We start from the raw sequence: 22,612 nt of genomic DNA, 5'->3' as shown, positions 1-22,612 counted from the left end.
GTCTATTGTCAAAATGCATTCCTTTCACGAGTTACTTCTGACCATTCAAAAGTTTTTGTTTAGATTTCTTTGTTATTGTTTTACATGTTTTATTTTTCCATTTGAGCATCGTAAAAAAATTTCCAACCCCTCAAAATACAACACACATTTATTGATCATTGAGAAAATTCTGCTATTACATGTGTCTGTTTGAAATCATTTACTAGTTCTTAAGTTGAGCACTACCTCCTGCTTTGACATAAAACTTTCAAATCTCCTCCCACTTACCTGCTTGATTAAAAGTTTAACATGTTCCACATTGCCATAAGAAGCTGCCCAGTGTAAAGCTGTTCTCTGAAAGTAAAAATATAAAATAAAGGCTATTAAAACAACTTTTCAGATCTATTTCCAAATAAACTGTCAATAGTGCTCAGTCTATCTATGGTAATAAAACATAACTTGAGGAGAGTTTAAAGGTGCAGAAAAGAAAATAGATTTTCACTTCCTTATTGCTGATTGAGAAAGGTTTTAACAGTAAACACTAATGAATAACCACTGTGAAAAAAACACAAAGGTAGCATATTTTGATTGAGTCATTGATCATTGGTGTTTAAAGCTTCCATTACTTTTTGCTATATTTTTACTGGTGGGGAAGCAGCAGAGCCTGGAAGGACTATCAATCCTATGGCAAGAAACCCGTCAATCCTAGTCAATTAAGTTTGGAGTCAACCACTGCCATGGCATGTCAGTGTTCAAACTCACAAACTCAATGTTGAATTTTTAGATCAATTCCTTCGTTAATTATCAGGGTTTTAGCTAGGATTTTGAGGGCTTTAGTCACTTTTGCGCGTGATAAAAATCAGCCTTATTTTTTTATAAAGCAAGGGATCTAGGATGTTTATCAAACTAGCTATACATATATGTCCAAGTCCTTCAAGGACTAGTCTAGGATCTTTGAAGACTTTAGGATTGCTAATGTAGGCAGTTATTTGCAATATTGAATGAATTGACTGATGTGATGCTAAGATATGAAGATAAGAACAGGGATCTGGTAATATGGTCAAAACTTCACTTCAGTTATTTTCAGGGCACACCCCTTATCAACAAAAGTTGGGTGCCTTTATTTTTAACCACTGCACAAATGAACTTGTAACGACTTTTTCACTTCACAATCATTTATATCCTTGAAAATACGTTTTAATATCTATTTGGAATCAATTTCTTTAATATTGGATAGAAGGATCTGCATCTATACTTAATGGGACAATTCTAATGACTGTAGACTGTAGATCACGTTTACTTTCGATTTTTAAACGAAATGAAATGAAAACGGGAAGTGACAATTGAATAATAATTTTAGAATAAAACCGGATTCATCTACGAACTTTTACGCATGCGCAATGCATTGAACAGGAAGCACCTGTTTGCAAGTGAAAATATTTACGTTTTGAATAAAGTTCATTCTTTTTAATCGAAGTTGTCGAAAGTTTTTGATGAATATATTTATATAAAGTATGACGAAACTACGACAAGCAAACTGCAAATTATAATCCTAAGGGAAATATTGAAATTTAAATAAAGTTGAAATGTCCGGGAAGTTTATCAATCTTGTTCAAATGACGAAAATACGACTGAACTGTGAGAAATGATTAAAATGAAATGCTGACTGACTGATTTAACTTAAATAGATTATTATGATGGTCATTTATGAGGTTTTATAATGATAATTAAGGGATTAGTGACCCATCTGATTGGCGATAAGCGGATTACTTGTCATCACAACTTTTTAACACCTTTGGTAAACGTTAATTACCTGAGGGCCATAAACTTGTCAGAATCATAAAGACAGGTAGAATTCAAGTAATTTGATGTGTAAATACTTTTACACTTTCCAAATTTAAGTGACGAAATTGATATGAAATATTTTCGTCATTTCGAAAACCTTTTCGTAAAATACGAAAGTGACGAGCGCTAGCTAAATCACTGTTAATTATAACCTGAAACTGGATTCTTTAATGCACAGGTGTAGACTCAAAGACATCTAGCAAACATCTTGCTCAAAATGATGCTATTGGCCGATATATATAATTTCTAGTGTATGATGTGAATGTTTGATAAATTTGTAAAATACAACTCAATAAAATTAAGAATGGAAATCGGGAATGTGTCAAAGAGACAACAACCCGACCAAATAAAACCAGATGCTCCGCAGGGCGTAGCTTTATACGACCGCAGAGGTTGAACCCTGAACGGTTGGGGCAAGTATGGACAAAACATTCAAGCTGGATTCAGCTCTAAATTTGGATTGTGATTAAATAGTTGACACAGCATAGGTTTCTGACACAGAATGAATGTGTCCTAATGAAATTAAATTTTTTGTTTTCTCTTAGAGCAATTCACTATGCTGTTGAATATTATTCCTCTCAAAAAAATGTTTGAAGAAATTTTCTTTTTATTTATGAAATTTCAAATGAGAAAATTGAACCCAATTTTTTTAATCACATCCCCCTTTCCCTTATTCCAAAACTAATCTCAATTAAAATTTCTAATGGAGTTTGCAACAATTACTACTCATTTAAATACATCATAAAATATTAAAGGGGCACTAGCTGTCAAATTCATGGTCACCAATTTGACTCAAATTCTCATATTTGATTAATAACAATGTAAAAAATTTATCCAATCTATCAAACGTTTAAAATAAACAGTTTACAGAGCATGGGGTAGATGATATGTAGGTTCGTTTCGTGTGTATTTAAATCCAGACGCCATCTAATTAACTATCGATTTGACCTCAGATGACCATATAAGCGATGTAAACACAAATAAAGATATGAATAGGTTAAACCAGCACGTGCAATTGGATTTTTATAGGTCTGTTTGATTTGAATTTATAGATTAAAAATATAAGTTACTCATTGTTTTTAACCGTATAAGAAATGATTTATGTGGATCGAATTAGTAATCAAATGATTTACCGTAGTTTCACTTTCATTGTTGACATTTTTTTTCTTTAAATAACCAGTTCACGTACAATGCATGCGTTGTCAGTCTCTAGCTAGGGGGTTAAGTTAAGTTCACATGAATACCGGTTAGAATGATGATGACGTTTTCACTTGCAAGTGAATCAGTCAAAAATTATGTATAATCGCTTATTTCAACCAAATTAAAGCAAATTGATTGCTAAAAGCAAATTATTATTTCATTATTCCAATTTAATTAATGATAAATCTAAAAAAATATACACTTTATTTTTTTTATATATATCGTAGCTAGTGCTAAAAAAACTGCTTGTTATCACTGAATGGTAAAGATTATTTTAATTTATCAGTTGGTAGTAAAAAGTGAATATACATTGTATATTATATATATAACAAAGATTTAAGTTGATTCTGGACAAAGAAAGATAACTCCAAATAAAAAAAATTCTTACAATTAGATATTTCTTGCTTACTATTCTGGACAAAGAAAGATAACTCTAATTAAAAACAAAATTGCTCTTTCACAATATTTTGCAAAAAGACATTTCTTGCCATTGCGCAATACTGTGCAATTGAAAAGACTTGCTATTGCACAAAACTTAATATAATAATTTTAGATCCTGATTTGGACCAACTTGAAAACTGGGCCCATAATCAAAAATCTAAGTACATGTTTGGATTCAGCATATCAAAGAACCCCAAGATTTCAATTTTTGTTAAAATCAAACTAAGTTTAATTTTGGACCCTTTGGACTTTAATGTAGACCAATTTGAAAACAAGACCAAAAATGAAGAATCTACATACACAGTTAGATTTGGCATATCAAAGAACCCCATTTATTCAATTTTTGATGAAATCAAACAAAGTTTAATTTTGGACCCCGATTTGAACCAACTTGAAAACTGGGCCGATAATCAAGAATCTAAGTACATTTTTAGATTCAGCATATCAAAGAACCCAACCGATTAATTTTTTGTCACAATCAAACGAAGTTTAATTTTGGACCCTTTGGACCTTAATGTAGACCAATTTGAAAACGGGACCAAAAGTTAAAAATCTACATACACAGTTAGATTCGCCATATCAAAGAACCCCAATTATTTAATTTTGATGAAATCAAACAAAGTTTAATTTTGGACCCTTTGGGCCCCTTATTCCTAAACTGTTGGGACCAAAACTCCCAAAATCATTACCAACCTTCCTTTTATGGTCATAAACCTTGTGTCTAAATTTCATTATTTTCTATTTACTTAAACTAAAGTTATTGTGCGAAAACCAAGAATAATGCTTATTTGGGCCCTTTTTTGGCCCCTAATTCCTACACTGTTAAAAACCAAAACTCCCAAAATCAATCCCAACCTTTCTTTTGTGGTCATAAACCTTGTGTCAAAATTTCATAGATTTCTATTAACTTAAACTAAAGTTATAGTGCGAAAACCAAGAAAATGCTTATTTGGGCCCTTTTTGGCCCCTAATTCCTAAAATGTTGGGACCAAAACTCCCAAAATCAATACCAACCTTCCTTTTGTGGTTATAAACCTTGTTATAAAATTTTATAGATTTATATTCACTTTTACTAAAGTTAGAGTGCGAAAACTAAAAGTATTCGGACGACGACGACGACAACGACGACGACGCCAACGTGATAGCAATATACGACAAAATTTTTTTCAAAATTTGCGGTCGTATAAAAACAACAGCAGAAGGTCACCAACAGGTCTGCAATGTAGCGAGAAACTCCGCACCTGGAGGCATCCTTCAGCTGGCCCCTAAACAAATATATACTAGTTCAGAGATAATGAACCCCATACTAATTTCCAAATTGTACACAAGAAACAGATTTGTCTGATTTTGTGTCAGGAATATATATACTGTATTTTTGCTTATTTATTACTTAGAGCTGTTCCAGAAAATACGATGTCCTCCCCAGGGAAGGCAATTTTTTTAAATATTATGTGGGTGGTTGTATTTAAAATACCAAAATGCAAAGGGAGTGCTGTTCTAAATTAAATTTTATTTCTGTGGGTGGTGGGGGTTAAAAAAAAGTGCCGTCCCTGGGGGGAACATAGTATTTTCTGGAACAGCCCTTATCAGGACTACAATGTTTAGTAATCAGCAGAATAAAAAAATATAATCCACCCTTCTTTTTTTTTTATCATACCTTTTTCTTGTCCTGATCGTCAATTTCCCCTGGAGACAGTTGCCGTAGTAACAAATTCATGCATTTGGTAGATTTATGTCGTGTACACAGATGGAGAACTGTTTGACCTTCATTATCTTTCTGTTTGATGTCAGCTCCTTTAGATAACAATAACTTCAACAACCGATTATTTCCCTATTATAAAACACAAAATTATATATTTAAAATATTTTTAACATGTATAAAGATCTTTGCGAAAATATCATTGCATCTTCTCTTATATAAATACAACAAGAAGGTTAGAACATATATTGCCACAAAATTTACTTAAAAGATATGAACACGAAAATAAGTTGGTTTACGCTAGTGCCTAACATGCCTAATAAGCTGACTGCAGTAAAATGACACATACACACTTTCAATTGTTTCTACTAATCTTGTTTACAACACTTTTTTAGATTCCTATTGAGTGATTTAGGGCTTATAATAATTTAAAGAAACAAGTCAAATTTAAAATATTACATCTTGACTACTTCATACCCTTTGCTTTGATATGTGTCATTGACATATATATGCACCATGTTATATTCTATTTAAAAAGTCATAAATTCAAAAAAAATCTTTCATAGCTTAAAAATCAAGGACATAAGCCATAGAATAGCAATGTGTGTCACATTTTAATATTGTGCTGTTGTTCTCCTCTTTTATTTAATGCTTGTCCCTCGGTTTTAGTTTGTAACCCAGATTTTGTTATTTGTCCATGGATTTATGAGTTTTGAACAGTGGTATACTACTGTTGCCTTTATATATCAAAGCTCAAAAGTATAACAACTGCTCATGTATAAAGGTTTATAATACTTCACACAATAACATTGAGAAGGAAAAAGTACAAAAAGATTTTGATATATTTTGGGTTCTAAATTAGAGTATTATCTCCCCTTTCAAACATTTTTTCTGTAGTATATTCCTATCTACAATATCTTTTTTTAATGATATATTACATATCTGATGATGCAGCCCAAGCACATTCTAGTTTACGTACTTTATGAGCTGCCCAATGTAGTGCTGTTCTGCCTCCTTTGTCAGATCTATTAACCTGGGTCCCTGCTCGTAATAACAACTCAGCACAATCCAGTCTATCAGCCAACACACAGAACATGAGGGGAGTACGCCCAAACTGGTCACCTGTATCTAATTCCTGAGTACTTGCTAAAATGGAATATACAGAGAAATAAGTATTATCCTTATGAAATACTTTTATTAAACAAAATAGGCAAGAATTGTTGTTGATGGCAGATTCAGTTTTGAAATATCTAATTCCTGAGTACTTGCTAAAAATAAAATGAAATAAACAAAGGAAATAATAAAATGTTCTTCTCCTCATTAAAATATCAAGGCAGGCAAGAAATTTCTGTTGATGGCTGATTCTGCCTCAAAGTGTCAAGTTTTGCAATAAATCAAATGGCAGGAAAGATTTCATGAAAACAATGAACAGTCACTGGAAAGACATCAGGAATAGAAGAAATAGTGAATATTTTGAAAATGTTTATAATTGTGCTGTTTTCAAGAATCATCATAATCAGATCATATTTTTCTGTTGACCCTTGTGAAAAGTTCTTTTGCTTTCAATGTTAATTACTACAAACAAAGGCTTATACCAGGAGTTTCAAGTAAATTTCCTATTCTTTGGGTGTAATCATTGTATTTCAAAAATTTGTAAGGGTTCCGCGGAACCCAGTGTCTCGCCTACTTTTGCTGTAAATCACAGGCTAAACAAAAATGAGGAAAAAAATCAATAAAAATATTCCTCTTGATACTATCTTATGATTGTAAGAAGCTTCTGTCCAAGTTTGGTAAAAATCTAGAATAATTAATGAATCTAATAAATGTTTTGAAAACTTTAACTGCAGACTGTATGTAATGTTCACTGGAAGAAAATCTAAGTCCATTTAAAAGTAAAATACAGAAAAAATGGAGTTGTCTTTTTACAAAATTTACTTCTGGATACTATCTAATGATCATAAATAAGCTTTTGTCCAAGTTTAGTACAAACCAAGGATAGTTTAAGAAAGTTATTAAAATTTTAAAAACTTTTACCACAGAGTGAATGTTATGTTTCCCGCAGAAAAACTAAGTCCATTTAAAAGTAAAATACAGAAAAAATGGATTTATTTGTTTACAAAATTTACTTCTGGATACTATCTTATGATCATAAACAAGTTTCTGTCCAAGTTTGGAACAAACCAAGGATAGTTTAAGAAAGTTATTAAAATTCTAAAAACTTTAACCTCAGAGTGAATGTAATGTTTCCCCGCAGAAAAACTAAGTCCATTTATAAGTAAAATACAGAAAAATAGAATTCTATTTTTACAAAATTTACTTCTGGATACTATCTTATGATCATAAACAAGCTTCTGACCAAGTTTGGTAGAAATCCAGTATAGTTTAAGAAAGTTATTAAAATTTCAAAAACTTTAACCACAGAGTGAATATTTGTGGACGCCGCCGACGACGCCGCCGCCGCCGACGGAAAGTAGGATCGCTTAGTCTCGCTTTTTCGACTAAAGTCGAAGGCTCGACAAAAAGGGACTTTGGTATTGATGGCAGGTTTTTTAAAGTGTATGTCTATTAAATCTGTGTTTATGGGCCAGCTGAAGGATGCCTCAGGGTGCGGGACTTTCTCGCTGCATTGAAGACCCAATGATGGCCTTCAGCTGTTGTCTGCGTTATGATCGTGTTGTTGTCTCTCTGACACATTCCCCATTTCCATTCTCTATTTTATTGATATTTTTTCACAGGGTTATACATCTTCCTAAGAACATTACAAATTATGCTGAGATTTTGACATTTTTTAAAAGGCTTTGGTTCTCATTGAAATATACCCTATCTCCTTTTAGTCATTTTACAAACTAAAGCACCTACAGACTATTTGTTTGGCAAGTAAGGCTTTATCTCCATTGACGGCAGCCACATGCATCTGTGTGACTCCTTCCAACTCCTGCTCTGCAATCTCTGCAACATTGTCCATCCCACCATTCTCCATCTAGAAAACAAAAAATAAAATACAATTCACATGGCTGTTCCAGAAATATGGTAATCGCTTCTCATTAAATGTTTAATCCTTTCCTCAATGAAATTATTTGGTTTGCATACTTGATTCGCATAGGATTTTTTCAATAAAATGCTGAAAATGAGCTTCAAAGTATTATAGCATTGTGAAAAACAAATAATTAATCTAATAAATCTAAGTTAGAGATATTCTTATGAATATCCTTTACATATTGGATACAAGTCAGATGCAGATTTTTCGTAATCGAAGCATCTCAACTTAGGTACTACACAGGCGTCATTATGGAGTAAAGGGGGTGGCGTCAAACGGACTCATTATGAAGTAAAGGGGGTGGCGTCAAAAGGCGTCATTCTGAAGGAAAGGGTTAAAGAAATGCCTTAACCTACCCCCCTTTTTGATCAGCTGTTGATAATGTTGTAATATTTGATATCAGACTAAATATCAAAAGTATTGCACGGAGACCTCAGTACATGTAAAATAGGGTCCAAGTATTGTATACAATATTTTAAAATCATAAGTTCTATAATCTATAAATAACAATTCTAATAGTAAAGCAAAAGATTATTTCAATTGATCATGTTGATAGTTATCAAGTGGAATGAAAGTGTCTTTCTTATTCATATTGATTGGTAGAGGATTGTATAAAGAAGTGACAGTGTGAGAAAGGCTACATTGAACAGGGGCGGATCTAGCCATTTTAAAAAGGGGGGGTTCCCAACCCAGGACAAAGCCCAGGGGGGTTCCAACTATATGTCCCCATTCAAATGCATTGATTGGCCAAAAAAAGGGGGGTTCCAACCCCGGAACAACACCCCACCCCCCCTGGATCAGCCAATGATTGAACATGCATATTGCACAGAGTCATGTTTTCAATTTGGAACTGGTATATAACAGAAGCTGAATAAAGAAAAGATAACATTTTTTTAAACATACCCATACCATCATGACCATTGTGTATGTGTTATCTCTACAATCATGACAATATTTATGGCTAACTTCTTTCTCTCTCTTGCATAAAAAAAGTCAATATTTCACAGCCAGACGAGGAAATAATTTTAGTATGTAGGAAATTCTTTGATAATATTTGCTCCATGACTGTCGTGAATAATTAATATGTTACAAGTTCAAAGGAAAATATCGAATAGATTCTTGCTTATATATTGATCTCATCATATTAACATATATTATTAGTGTCAAATAAATTACGTACACTGTAACAAAATTAATATACATGGTATATATTTGTTTAAAATTTGGTGTATTTAAAAGACAATGGCACACGCCAATAAGGCACTAACAACTTAAGGTTGGCCAAGACGGCCATTACGTAACCAAATATTGACGATTTTTTGCATTTACACAAAACAGGAATTACCGATTGTCATGCGATATAGGTGTCAAAGTATGTCTAAAGATTGCCAATTATAATAAGACGTATGTGTATTGTCCGTATTTAATATCTCTATATCTTCCCTCATCAGATCATTGTCAGCGAGGTTTTGTCAAATTCAAGATTTAAAATTAAGATAATAATCTTGGTGTCTTTTAATTTATAAAACCCACCTTAAACTTAAGACCTAACATGACTAAAAGAGCATGAATAAGGTGTATATGAAAATCTTAAGTTTATAAATATGTACATGTATGTATAGAATTGTGTAACATTGTAAGGACCACTGTCCTAAGAGCCTCAGAAATTCAATGTTGGAAGATTTTCAAACTTGTTATCTTCTGAAAAGTCTAGCTCTGATTCATTGAATAATTTATCTTAACATGTTATTGTTTTTTATTATCATTCAAACAATGTTACCAAAACTTTGACTTGCTTTAATATCTTTAATGAAAATTTGCTTTTGAACATTCAAAGAACATGAAGAAGATTAACCAAAGGTCTACACATGTACTTGTCTTTTTTAAGACTTAAATCACAAGTGTAAAATGTGATAAACATGTTGAAATGTTATTTTGCATGCATCTTGCTTGGCAGTTTTATGGCAGATGTTTTTCACACCAACAGGCTTTTCTGTGGGTGCAGCCAAAAATGTCCCAAACATCATGAACTTTTGATCATACTTTTATATTTACCTGTGTCACCCCGGGGCCCTCTGCCCCCATCACCGATGTCATCTCATTTCCTGTAACCTTAAAAGACAAGGGAAACTTATTTTAATCTATGTAAAACAATACTGAATCATTAAATATTTTCTTTTTTCTTTCCACTCTGTATTCTGAAAACAAGTTTCTCACAAAAATAATTTAAACGAAGAATGAAGATACATGTATAAATATGGTTCAACTTCCCCCTCAGGCAATGTTGACTGGTTATTCATAGACCCCTTTTCATCATTTACATTTTTGTACATGTAGCTCTTCCCAATATTTTGAAATAAGTGGTCACGGTGCACCCTATCAACAATGATCTGAGGTTGCAAGTCATTCGAGTGAATCTAACACATGGCAGATTTGGATTATTTCAAATAAAGACAATATAGTATTTTTATGTTGAGTTTTTGTCTGGGTGATGTAACTACTCCACACCTTATTTAATATATAAAATTCTTTAGAAATCTAACCTTCATAATTACAATAAATTAAGAAAAGGCATGTTACATCTTTTTCATAACCTTAATCCTAAGACATTCCTTTTATTCATTCTACAACTTTCTTTGTATCGCTTTTACTCAAGCATATTTACAAATGTTATATCTAACAACGTCAAACAAAACTGCAAGAGTGTGTCTTTATTTGGTTATAAAATTATCTAACTACATATACATAAACAAAAGAACAAAAATGACCTAAAAAACCCATAACAACTTTTATTGATGTTATTCTCATATCTCTTAAGAAACTAAATATTAGTCAAGTTCATTTAAATTTTTCCAATAAATGTTTTTATGAAGTCAAGTAGAAAGAGATATGTTTATCAAATATACAGTCAATATTTAAACATTGTGTCTTTGTTTAGGTTGTTCATAAACAAACATGGCCATTCATTAATGAACTGGGTCAATATTTGTACAGCTTTAACATAAGTTACAACCCCAAAGAAAAAGTTTAATTAAGAAGGTCCAATAATTATATGTTTTAAGATTCCAACTCAACCTTTGAGTATAAGTAATTCCGAAGATTACATGCTCCATACATCATGTACATGTCTATAAAATTAATTTTATAAATACTAAGGAATAGCTCATGTTGGACAAACATTTTGATATCTTAAGACATGTAAATAAGTAACATTGAAGACCCATTGGTGGCCTTTGGCTGTAGTCAGTGCTCTTTGGTCCGGTTGTTGTCTCTTTGACACATTCCCCTTTTCAATTCTTAATTTTATTAAAACATCATTTATTTCAATTTCTATCTGTTTCAACTGTGTAGGGGGAATGACACTCTTTAATCATGTTTATCAGGATGTGGAATATAGCAGGTAAAACAAGAATGTGTCCACAGTACACGGATGCCCCACTCGCACTATCATTTTCTATGTTTACTGGACCGTGAAATTGGAATAAATTCTCTAATTTGGCATTAGATCTTATCAAAGGGAACATGTCTACTTAGTTTCAAGTTGATTGGACTTCAACTTCATCAAAAACTACCTTGACCAAAAACTTTAACCTGAAGTGTAACAGACGGACGAACGAACAGACGGATGAACGAACGAACGCACAGACCAGAAAACATAATGCCCCTCTACTATCGTAGGTGGGGCATAAAAAAGTAAGAATGTTGAATGTTGCAGGTAAAACATGCAAGGCTATGGGATTAGGGGGGGGTGGGGGGGTAACAAAACGGGATCTAGTAAAGAAGAGGAAAAAGGTGGTGGTTATCATTTTTTATCAGTTCTCACCCGATGACCAATGTCTGCGTCATATCATAGCCCCAAAGGTTTCATCTGCTTAGTGTCCAGTATTTCAATACTAGCACAACAAAGCTTTTACATTTGGTCTTTAATTTTTAGTTAAAATGTTATAATCTTATGTACAGTCATGACAGTAGCAATAAGATTTGTATCATTAACATGAGAAGTGTCTCATCAGTGGCAGATCTAAGGGGTCCAGGAGTTAGACCCCCGCCTTTTTTTTTACAATCAATGAATTTGAACTGGAACATAAGGTTGGAACCCCCCCTTTTTATATCCTCGGTTGGGAACCACCTTCTGAAGATGACTGGATCAACTCCTGCTTATCTCCATTTATCAAGAAACAGCCACTTCATAACTCATTCAATTTCTTTAGGAAAATGCCCTCATTATCAAATAAAATTTTTATAAAGAGAAAAAAAAAGAGATACTTTTGATTTTGTTAATTTTCATTTTAAAAGAAGGTCACATCTATCAGGTTGATAGAAAGGAACGAAAAGAATGACAAATTTGCTTCACAAATATTGGTTAATAATCAAACCATTTCATCAACAGTTCTGTAAATATAGGTTCTACATGAACAACAAGCACAGAAAAGTTCTACCATCTCCATAACTTTCCAAAGGAAGTGAAGGAGGCATCATGCCACCTCAGCAGCAAATATATATCTAATTCCAAATGGTTATTATTCAGAGCTATCTCAATCTGTTTTATATCTAAAATTTATATTGCTACAAATGTTGGCAAACATTGACCAATTACTGACAGTAATTAACCAACTTTTCATAAATAAGTGATAAAACTTCTGAAATTTAATTACATTACCTATAATTTGCACATGACTAATATGAAACAGACTTTAACAAGATCAGCTAAAAATAGATCACTGATAAAAGAAAGGTAGATGATAAATAAAAATAGACAGGAAGCAATAATGATAATATTGTCTACCAGTATCAGCAATAACACCAAGATATGCTGTTTAATTAATCTAAATTTAGAAAATCAGTTCAAGAATTTCTTATATTTAATATGTACATTTATATTTAATTGATAAAAGTTATATTTTTTATTAGACTTCAACAAACAAAATAATTGATAAAATGTGAGGCCAGACTTTTTTTATTATCTGTTTAACGAGAAAATTTGTAAAATAATAGGGTCGAGGGGACGAAAAAAAAAAAAAAAAAAAAGTGCAAAATTGGTCCAGTCGACATTAAAAATAAAAATAAAACCAATCTAAGTGACCTTTTTTTTTTTTTTTTTTTTTTTTAAATTTATCAAAATACAAGAACAATGGAAGAAAACAGACGTCTAGATTGGGAGCTGGGCTACTAAAATTTTGATAAAATTTAGTTCAAAATACAAACATCATTTAGGAATAATTTGGTCTGGGCTACGAGCTTGAGTTTCCTAAGTTTTATTCCGGTGTAGGGTGCAAACGTGTACTGTAGGACGGGGAGGACAGGGGTAAGGGAGAAATGGGGTAGGAGAAAGGAGAAAGAGGGTGAGAGAAAGGAGAGGAAGGCTGGGAGAAAGGAGAAAAAGTTGAAGAAAGGAGAAAAAATAAAATATCTCCTTTTAAAAAATGATCTAATATTTCAAGAAAAAATATCAAAAGGAGATGTTTTATTCTAATGGGAGAAAGGAGAACGGGGTAGGAGAAAGGAGAAATGGGGTGGGAGAAGGGTACCCCCCTGTCCTCCCCCTCCTGTAGGGTGCGAAAGTGAAAGGGGGTGAACGTGAATAAAAAAAGTGGTTTTTCAAATGATTTGGTCCCATCCATACACAAAATTCAAAAAGCATTATTGATTTTAATTGATATCTTTGATAATATTTTAATATGCATACTACGATACTACTTCAAAGGAAAAATATAAACCCAAACTCTTCCAAAACGTTGACCGGCATGTCAGGTTCAACATCTGCCTCGTTGGTTATAATGCGGCTGATTCCAACATCTTCCGGTAACTCATTGGACAACATGACCCCGATTGCCTCATCTCTATTACACTTAACAAATTTGAGTGAACACGAACTTCTCTCTAGTGATCGGACTTAAAGTTTAATGTAAAAAAACGGTCCCTTCCCGGAAGTCGCCGTTTTGTTTGACCTTAGACAAGAGATAAATTAATAATCGCAGACCCGAACTCGTACTTTTTTTTTTTTTTGAGGATTTCGTTACAGTCGGCGGAAAAAATAAATAGGAAGCACTACTTTTATTTTTATTCTGAAATCGGACAATGTGGAGTCAGCGGATCTCGTTAAACAGATAATAAAAAAAGTCTGGCCTGATGTGTCTATTTTTTCTTTTTATTAGCAGAAAATATTAAACATGAAGAACATTTTCACAAAATGTCCAGTACAGTCCTGGTGCAATAAGCAGATAATCTGACAGAACAATTTACTTTTTCTTTTCTTAATATTATATAATTTAGTTTTGAAACATCCAAAATTTGTAATTTCTTATTCATGTATATTCTAAAATTAACTTCTATGATCAAGTGTCAAATCTTGATCTATTGAAATAAAGGATAAAAATCTATTTGAATAACCCACATATATACCCACTCAGCTCTTTGGTTCAGTCTAGTAAGAAATCTAATGTCACCCACACAGGGCCTAAATTAATATATTGTTTGTTTCCCCAATCCAGACCCTGTTCTCAATACTTAATATTTGTAACTTTTACATACAGATTCATAGAGACTAAACAAATAAATAAAATTAATGTAGTCTAAAATTCTGGTTTGATCTAGGGAACAAAGTAACTACAAACTCATCCCCTAGCCCCTACGTTGAACATTTTTTTGTGTAACATCCAAATAAACAAACTGCAAAAAAAGATACAAAAAGCAAGACCATACATTCAAAGTTGACCTCTAGATACTTGTTAATTATTTGTACCTTCACCTTTTGAGTCAACTACTTGTTAGATGTTAATCATTTTAAAAACAATTACAAATCTTAAAATCTACATGCTAGTTGTCAACTTTATCATGTTTATAATAAATTAAGAAAGCTTGCCAGAGGTTTTGTTAAAGCTTGAAAAAAATAATCAATTTCTACTTGCACATTTAGAAATATTAAAACAACTTCACTAAACATCATTATTAATTAAATTTCATACAAAAACAGCAAGATTTTAATTTATCTGTCAGAAAAACAATAAATATTACACTAATTACATGTACAGATGTACGTGTACATGTACATGTTTTTTTCAATATTCAAGTGTTAATATCAACCCCATTACTAAATAAAACCAGAGCACTGAGAGCAGCATTACTGATCCAAACCAATCTTACTTACATTATTTTGTACATGACTTACACATCCATTAAACATGACTAAGTCATGAAAGACTAAGTCACTAACTCACAAATACACTATGTCTCCTGAAGAACAAATTAAAATGAGAGAGTATCTCTGAAATCAGGAACAATGTGTGTACAATTTCTAAATCAATGTTATATCAATACTAAATTTATAAAAAAAACATAGTTAATTTAGAAATAGTTATTTTTAAACCTGCACTTAATTCATACTCTGCTATACACATGTATGTGGCAAATATCGATTTAGACGTTTTATAAGAATAGTGCAGTGAGATAATCGTTGCAAGTTAATTTCTGCTGTGATTCCTTGTTTTAAAAAATTGGAATCCAACTTTTGTTGATCAGGAATGTCCCCTGGAACAAACTGAAAAGGAATTGTGAACTAAATTTCCAGATCTCATGTCAGGATCTTTCATAATAAGGGCCAATACAATCAAATCATACAATATCTGCCAATCTTGCTAATTTTAAGTCCTTTAAAATCTGACAAAGATTCAGTAAAAGAGGAAGCTACAAAATGTAGTAGTAGTAATATACATTGTACAACCTTGGACTCCCTTGCTGTTACATAAAAATAGCATAAGAATAAAGCCCTCGAAATCCTACATGTAGCTTAAACCCTGTATGTGCACAATAAAATAAAAAGCCTTAGTCAATTAAAGGTTAAGGGTGGACAATTCATCAGTCTATTTGTAGATGAAATCAAAAATAAATGTCATTACATACTTTAAAAATGTCCCTACATGAATAGTACATACATTTTGACATGTAATATGTTCAAAATCTAGTTGAATATACAAGAAATATATCCTGTAATCTGTACCGTACAGTGTACATACAAACAATGTATGCATGTACACTGACAATGTAGATTATAGTTATTGGCAGTGGGTGGATATGCTTCGTGTGTACTAACTTAAGTGATACATTTGTGAAATTATACCAGATCTCAATATTTTTAACACAAATATTAACTTAATAATTTATTTTATTTTCAAAGGATTTAAAATTAAATGACAAAATGTCCAAATGCAATGTTAAAAAAAATATCAATGGACTTTAATAAGCATTTGTTATGATACAATTATTCAAATTAATATAAAAATAGCTACAGTAGTAACTATCAAAATGTTCAGATTATTGCTAATATTACTGACTATGTCATCTTCCGAATCAAGGATTTGTATTTATATTTATATACAAATCCTTGTCCGAATGTATAAAAAATACTCTTAAAAAATTAATAATCCACAAACTGGTGAAAGTGCTCGATAACTTAATAATAATTAAATAATCTATGTGATTATTGAGATTAATTGGATTACCTGTGTGTCCGTCACAATATTGTCACCCATGAACACCTCAGGGTGGAGTATAATGTTATTCTTTCACGGGTGAATGAGTTATTCTTTTACACTTCCGTGGCACATGTCGAACCGCCATATTGTTGTGCATAGAAACCAAACTGGTCGATAAGACGGCAATTCTGATTGGATGATATTAAATGGCGGCAATTTTGTAAATTATCATTTTTATCTTATTAGGAATTTTATGGAGGAGGGAGATGAAACATTTCGTCCTGATTATTTTTAATTGCAATCTCTGTCCTGCCTTTTTTGTTTTACAGAAATTGTCATCCTTCCTTTTTTTTTTAAAGTACGTGTCTCATGTTTTCACTCAAAACTCCTGTCCTGTCTTTTTTCCTTACTTTAATATTTCATCCTAGCTCTTCACCGAAAAATCAAAATTTGTAACAAAAAAAATATATGAAGCGTTCGAGAAAACTATACAAAAAAACAGGCGTAGATCTTGAATATTTTATTTTGAGGTTAAGTTGCCGGAAAGATAAATTAACCCTCATCAAACATGCAGATGAACCGCAACCCAGATAGCAAACATGTGTTGGGCCCACGTTGGCATTCTGTTGGCAACATTGTTGGGCCAACGTTGGAAAACTATGTTGGGCCAATTCCATTTTGCTCATCGGCCCTTCGTTGGCCCAACATGTTGGGTCTTTGTGGCGGCCCAACATCACTATGCCAACAAAGATAACCGCTATTTGCCAAAAATCTGCCAACAAAGTTAACTGTTTGCCAAGTTTTGAAATTATGTTGGGACATTGTTGGTCGTACATCAGCATGCTCAGGTTGCCAACGTATATTAACAATGTTTATTTATGCTTTCCATATTATTTATTAGTAATAATTAATAAGTATATATTCTAATCTATACTGTAACATAACATATATAGATATTTTACAATCGACTGTCATTGGAGAGTGAGATAATTTACTCGTGTCAAAAGTAATAATGTAAAGTTCAACAAATGAAACTATATTCAAATTTTATTTATTTTTTTGGACTGGTTTCAAATATTTTTTGTTTGCGCCAAAAAATATTCAAACATTAAGATAAATTTATACATTTACTAGATGACTACACAGTCAGATTTGAAAATATTAGAGTAAAGAATGAAGAGCACTTTTTTTTTTGCACTTTGGAGTAATATTTAAAAACTTTTTCAAAAATCTGTGTTATAAAACTTAATACGTTAAGTACTTAATACGTTAATTGGCATATTTGTTGGCACAATGTTGGCTCATATTTCAATATTGTCATGAAATATAACCTAAGAATCATTCAAATAACGTTTGTTAAAAATTGGTTCAGTAGGTTCAGTCAGAAGATCTTACACCGAACCAGTGGACGACATAAGTCGAATATCATTTGGCCAACTATTTAAATAACAACATTTGGCCAACCATACTAAAATAACAGTTGGTGCCAAGTTGTTGTGCCAACGAGTGGCCAGCAGTGTCAAAATAACTGTTGGTTGAGTTTTGTTGGGCTTACGTTGGTCTCTTGTTGTCCTGCCAACGCCAACTGTTTACCAACTGTGCCAAACAATCACCAATGTTGGCCCAACAAAGTATTGTTATCTGGAAAGTGTGTTTTTTTTTGTACTGGTATGGATAGTAAACCCCACATTGACAGAAACAAGTGCCTGTGGTCTATAATGATAAATGAAAAATGAAAAATAACATGACTTGGATAGTCAGTTGTCTCATTGGCACTCATACCACTCATACCACATCTTCTTATATCTATTCACCTGTTAAATAAATCGGCGCAAATGAAAGAAAAAATCGGTGCAATGCAGATCGGCGCAAATGCAAAACTTAAATGGTGTCAATTGATGACAAGTGAAATTTTAAAGTCAATGAAAGCTTGACATGTGGTTTAAAAATTTGTTCATATGTTACAAAGATATATGTTACAGTTCATATTGTACCAGTCTTCCCCGTATGGTTATATCAGTGACTGCAATACAATGCTAGTATATATAATAATGATTTTAAAAATATTTACAAGTACGATGTATATCCCTCTTACTAACATGATGATATCTCTATTGTCGTATTGCCGGTCTCCGAGTTCGGAGTGCTCGTCATAAGTAATTGCTTTTTTTGTTTTGCTTTTTTGGAATTTGGTATCGATGAAAGATCTCTGTTAATTTCTATAATGAAACAAATTAAAGGCATGTGTATAATATTTTGTGAAAAAAAAATGTTTGAAATCAACGTTAATGTCACTATAGTTTATTTTATAGCTAAAATTAAGTTTACTCATCCTGGTCATTTAATTTCTATATATGCTTTCGCACCTACAAATCGATGAAAATTCCTGGTAAGTTAATAAGATATTTCAGAGCTTGTTTTTCTATGATTACGTATTTGACAGCAAAGCTACTCAAACAAGGGTATCGAATAATATTTTTTGAATGTCTACCTGGTATCATAAAAATAAAATTGAGAATGGAAATGGGGAATTTGTCAAAGAGACAACAACCCGACCAAATAAAAAAACAACAGCAGAAGGTCACCAACAGGTCTTCAATGTAGCGAGAAATTCCCGCACCCGGAGGCGTCCTTCAGCTGGCCCCTAAACAAATATATACTTGTTCAGTGATAATGAACGATCATGTTTATATATATTTCTGCATCCAAATAAACTTGATTTAGGTGACACAAAAAATATATATATCACGCCTGATACTTAACTATCGAAACACTTAACTAAATTTGAAATTATTTCCGCTTCTAATTAATTTGTAAGTTCATGACAGAATAAAACAATGAGAACAAATTATGTTGTTATTGATTTAGTGGAAATAAAATATAACAATATTACCGGTACCAATTTTACAACACCAACTGCGCATTTCGAAATATAAAAAAAAAATTGTGGTATGATTGCCAATGAGACAACTATCCACAAAAGACCAAAATGACACAGACATTAACAATTATAGGTCAACGTACGGCCTTCAAAAATGAGCAAAGCCCATACCGCATAGTCAGCTATAAAAGGCCCCGATAAGACAATGCAAAACAATTCAAACGAGAAAACTAACGGCCTTATTTTTGTAAAAAAAATGAACGAAAAACAAATATGCAACACATAAACAAACGACAACCACTGAATGTACAGGCTCCTGACTTGGGACAGGCACATACATAAATAATGTGGCGGGCTTAAACATGTTAGCGGGATCCCAACCCTCCCCTAACCTGCGACAGTGGTATAACAGTACAACATAAGAACAAACTATTAAAATCAGTTGAAAAAGGCTTAACTCATCTAAGACTCGAAAGGTCACTCCACACTTGATAAATTAATATACTAGTATTTAGTTTATACTGTTTGATTCAACTTTAAATTTACTCTTTGGAAAGCGTTTATTCTGTACATTTGTAGATTTCAAGGCAGATTTGATATTGTGTGGAGAGTTTTGAATGTATCAAATCTCATAAAATTCGATAGAACTTGCAATAACAATTATCACTTTTTATTTCTAAATAATGAAAGTGGACAAAGCAAAAACTTTTATAGAGGTCAACCTTTATATTATGTCGATCCATTTGTATACTACATACATGTACAATGATACATTTATCAATGACATAGCACGTGTACTGATTAATGTAAAAATAATAAATGTCCTTCATTCTTGTGTATATGATGCTTTTGGTCAAGGTTAATGCATAGCGGTAGTGACAAATGATCTGGGATTCTGTATACAGATAATGTATAACTTACATAACTCAGGTCAATACTCATTTAAATGGTTAACCTCCCTGAATCAAATTGTTAGTGATACAGGATTTTTTTTGTCTGAACTGAAGGGTGCTATCAAAAGTTTGGATGTTAAAAAATAAAATAAAACAGAGATTGGTTAACCAATTCGGACAGAGTCTATCTGCTGATATGACAAGGTCGTGTGTTTTATGCGTAATATGATATAAATTACGGATATGCAACGTACGAGTAACGGAAACGGACACAACGAATGTGGAACGTTCATCGAACGGACGAGTACCGCACAAAACGGACACCTCATATAACGAAAGCGTACCGGACAAACGTATGAACAAGATATACGGAAAAATTAAAGGCGACAATGATAATACATGTAAACGGATAAATATTCAAATTGTTTCTGTGTAACTGATTTTAGTTTGTTCTTCAAAATGCAGCCAAAGAGCTGCTTGATTGTGAAAACGTGCCCTTACTCTAAGATTGATTAAGAATAATAAGAATTCTGACATACCAATAATTGGCATTTTTGACGCGAAATTTTCAATTGGCATTTATCCGTTTCAAATCCGTTCATCATCCGTTTTATCCGTTATACGTCCGGTATAAGTCAGTTTATTAATATGTGTTTACTTTTTTACATTGGCTAGAGGTATAGGGGGAGGATTGAGATCTCATAAACATGTTTAACCCCGCCGCAATGTTGCGCCTGTCCCAAGTCAAGAGCCTCTGGCATTTGTTAGTCTTGTATGATTTTTAATTTTAGTTTCTTGTGTATAATTCGGAGTTTAGTATGACGTCCATTATCACTAGTATACATATTTTTAGGGGCCAGCTGAAGGACACCTACGGGTGCGGGAATTCTCGCTACATTGAAGACCCATTGGTGGCCTTCGGCTGTTGTCTGCTCTATAGTCGGGTTGTTGTCGCTTTGACACATTCCCCATTTCCTTTCTCAATTTTATTCACATTCGTCCAACATCTGTTTTATCCGTTAAACGTCCGGTAGAAGTCCGTTCAGTGTTGAATTTATCTGCCAAACCTCCAATGGATGTATAACGAACACGTAACGGATACAAAATGGAAACGAAACGGACGAGTACCGTATAAAACGGACGACTACCGGCGGTTCAACGGACAATTCATCAAAATTTTCCAGCGGACAGAACGGACGTCGACGGTTAAAACATACGCTAAACGGACATGCAATCGATGTGGACGGGCGTCTTATGGATAAGAACGGACGTCACTTGGACATGAACGGATTGAAAAAAAGTTATCCGTTAGACATCCGTTCAAGCTATCCGTTAAGGTGTGACCGAGGCTTAAAATATTGACAATTCTGTGTTATGGGGGTCTAAAATTCAGTTTGACAGCTTTAGACGTAATTATTTTGTTTACCTTATTTAACTGGACCAAATCACTACTTTAACCATAAAAATTCAGCACCCAATTTTTAACATATAATTTTATCCCTTTACTTAATATTTCATGCATTAAATATCAAGAAATAAATTGGGAAAGTGTATATAAAAAATATGCAAGTTATACACTGTTCACACTTGGGACTATATTAGCAGACAACGAAAACCAAAGGACGACAACTGTGTCCTTGGACCTATTATCCCGTCAGTGTCATCAGCCTAAATGATGAGATAATTGGTATTTTATCAATAACATGCATATTATGTACATCCAGTATATATTTTTTATAATGAAATAATATGCTTTTTGCTCTAAGAAAGAGAAAAAATCTTATTTATAGCATGGTCAATTTAATACGAAAAAGCAATAAAATATCTACATGTAACAGTAACAATATAGAGTAATCACTTATTCGAAATTTACAAATTAGTTGTCTATGTTTAAAGTTTTGAGAAAGTAGGTATGGTTCAAAGCTTTTTTTTATTATTTTTAAAAAGTTGGAGTTTGCTTGATTTTTTTATAAATTTAATATTTTATCATTATGTACATTTTCATAGGAGTTTTCTAAATTTGTTTGTATATTAGCCTATTATATTATCCTTATTATGGTTAACAATTTCTAAATCATTTTGACTTCTGACAATCACAGTCATATAAACCCCCCAAAATCAGGTAAAGAAGAACAAATTCTAAATTTGTTTTTTTCCCTCTGTGGT

General features: G+C 32.5%; 1 protein-coding gene across 3 annotated transcripts in view; it reads right to left on the bottom strand.

Annotated features, from left to right (window-relative positions):
- The window catches only part of LOC134701317 (inversin-like), a 75,310-nt gene extending 58,488 nt beyond the window's left edge, over positions 1 to 16,822 (bottom strand). The window contains exons 1-7 of one of the 3 annotated variants that reach the window (XM_063562451.1): positions 16,700 to 16,747; positions 15,349 to 15,434; positions 10,257 to 10,313; positions 8,024 to 8,144; positions 6,144 to 6,310; positions 5,123 to 5,296; positions 268 to 333 (exon numbers count right to left, since the gene is read on the bottom strand). In XM_063562451.1, coding sequence (XP_063418521.1) covers positions 268 to 333; positions 5,123 to 5,296; positions 6,144 to 6,310; positions 8,024 to 8,144; positions 10,257 to 10,313; positions 15,349 to 15,384 — 621 coding nt within the window. In that variant the 5' untranslated portion in view covers positions 15,385 to 15,434; positions 16,700 to 16,747. Of the gene's footprint in view, positions 1 to 267; positions 334 to 5,122; positions 5,297 to 6,143; positions 6,311 to 8,023; positions 8,145 to 10,256; positions 10,314 to 12,577; positions 12,653 to 15,348; positions 15,435 to 16,699 lie in introns of those variants that run through there. The other 2 variants (XM_063562452.1, XM_063562450.1) reach the window with 2 other exon arrangements.
- Between the last annotated feature and the right edge of the window lie 5,790 nt (positions 16,823 to 22,612).

The sequence above is a fragment of the Mytilus trossulus genome, unplaced genomic scaffold (genome assembly GCF_036588685.1).
Source record: "Mytilus trossulus isolate FHL-02 unplaced genomic scaffold, PNRI_Mtr1.1.1.hap1 h1tg000234l__unscaffolded, whole genome shotgun sequence".
NCBI lineage: Eukaryota > Metazoa > Mollusca > Bivalvia > Mytilida > Mytilidae > Mytilus > Mytilus trossulus.
Note: the sequence above shows the minus strand (reverse complement) of the source record. Positions and strands in the feature narration are given on the sequence as shown.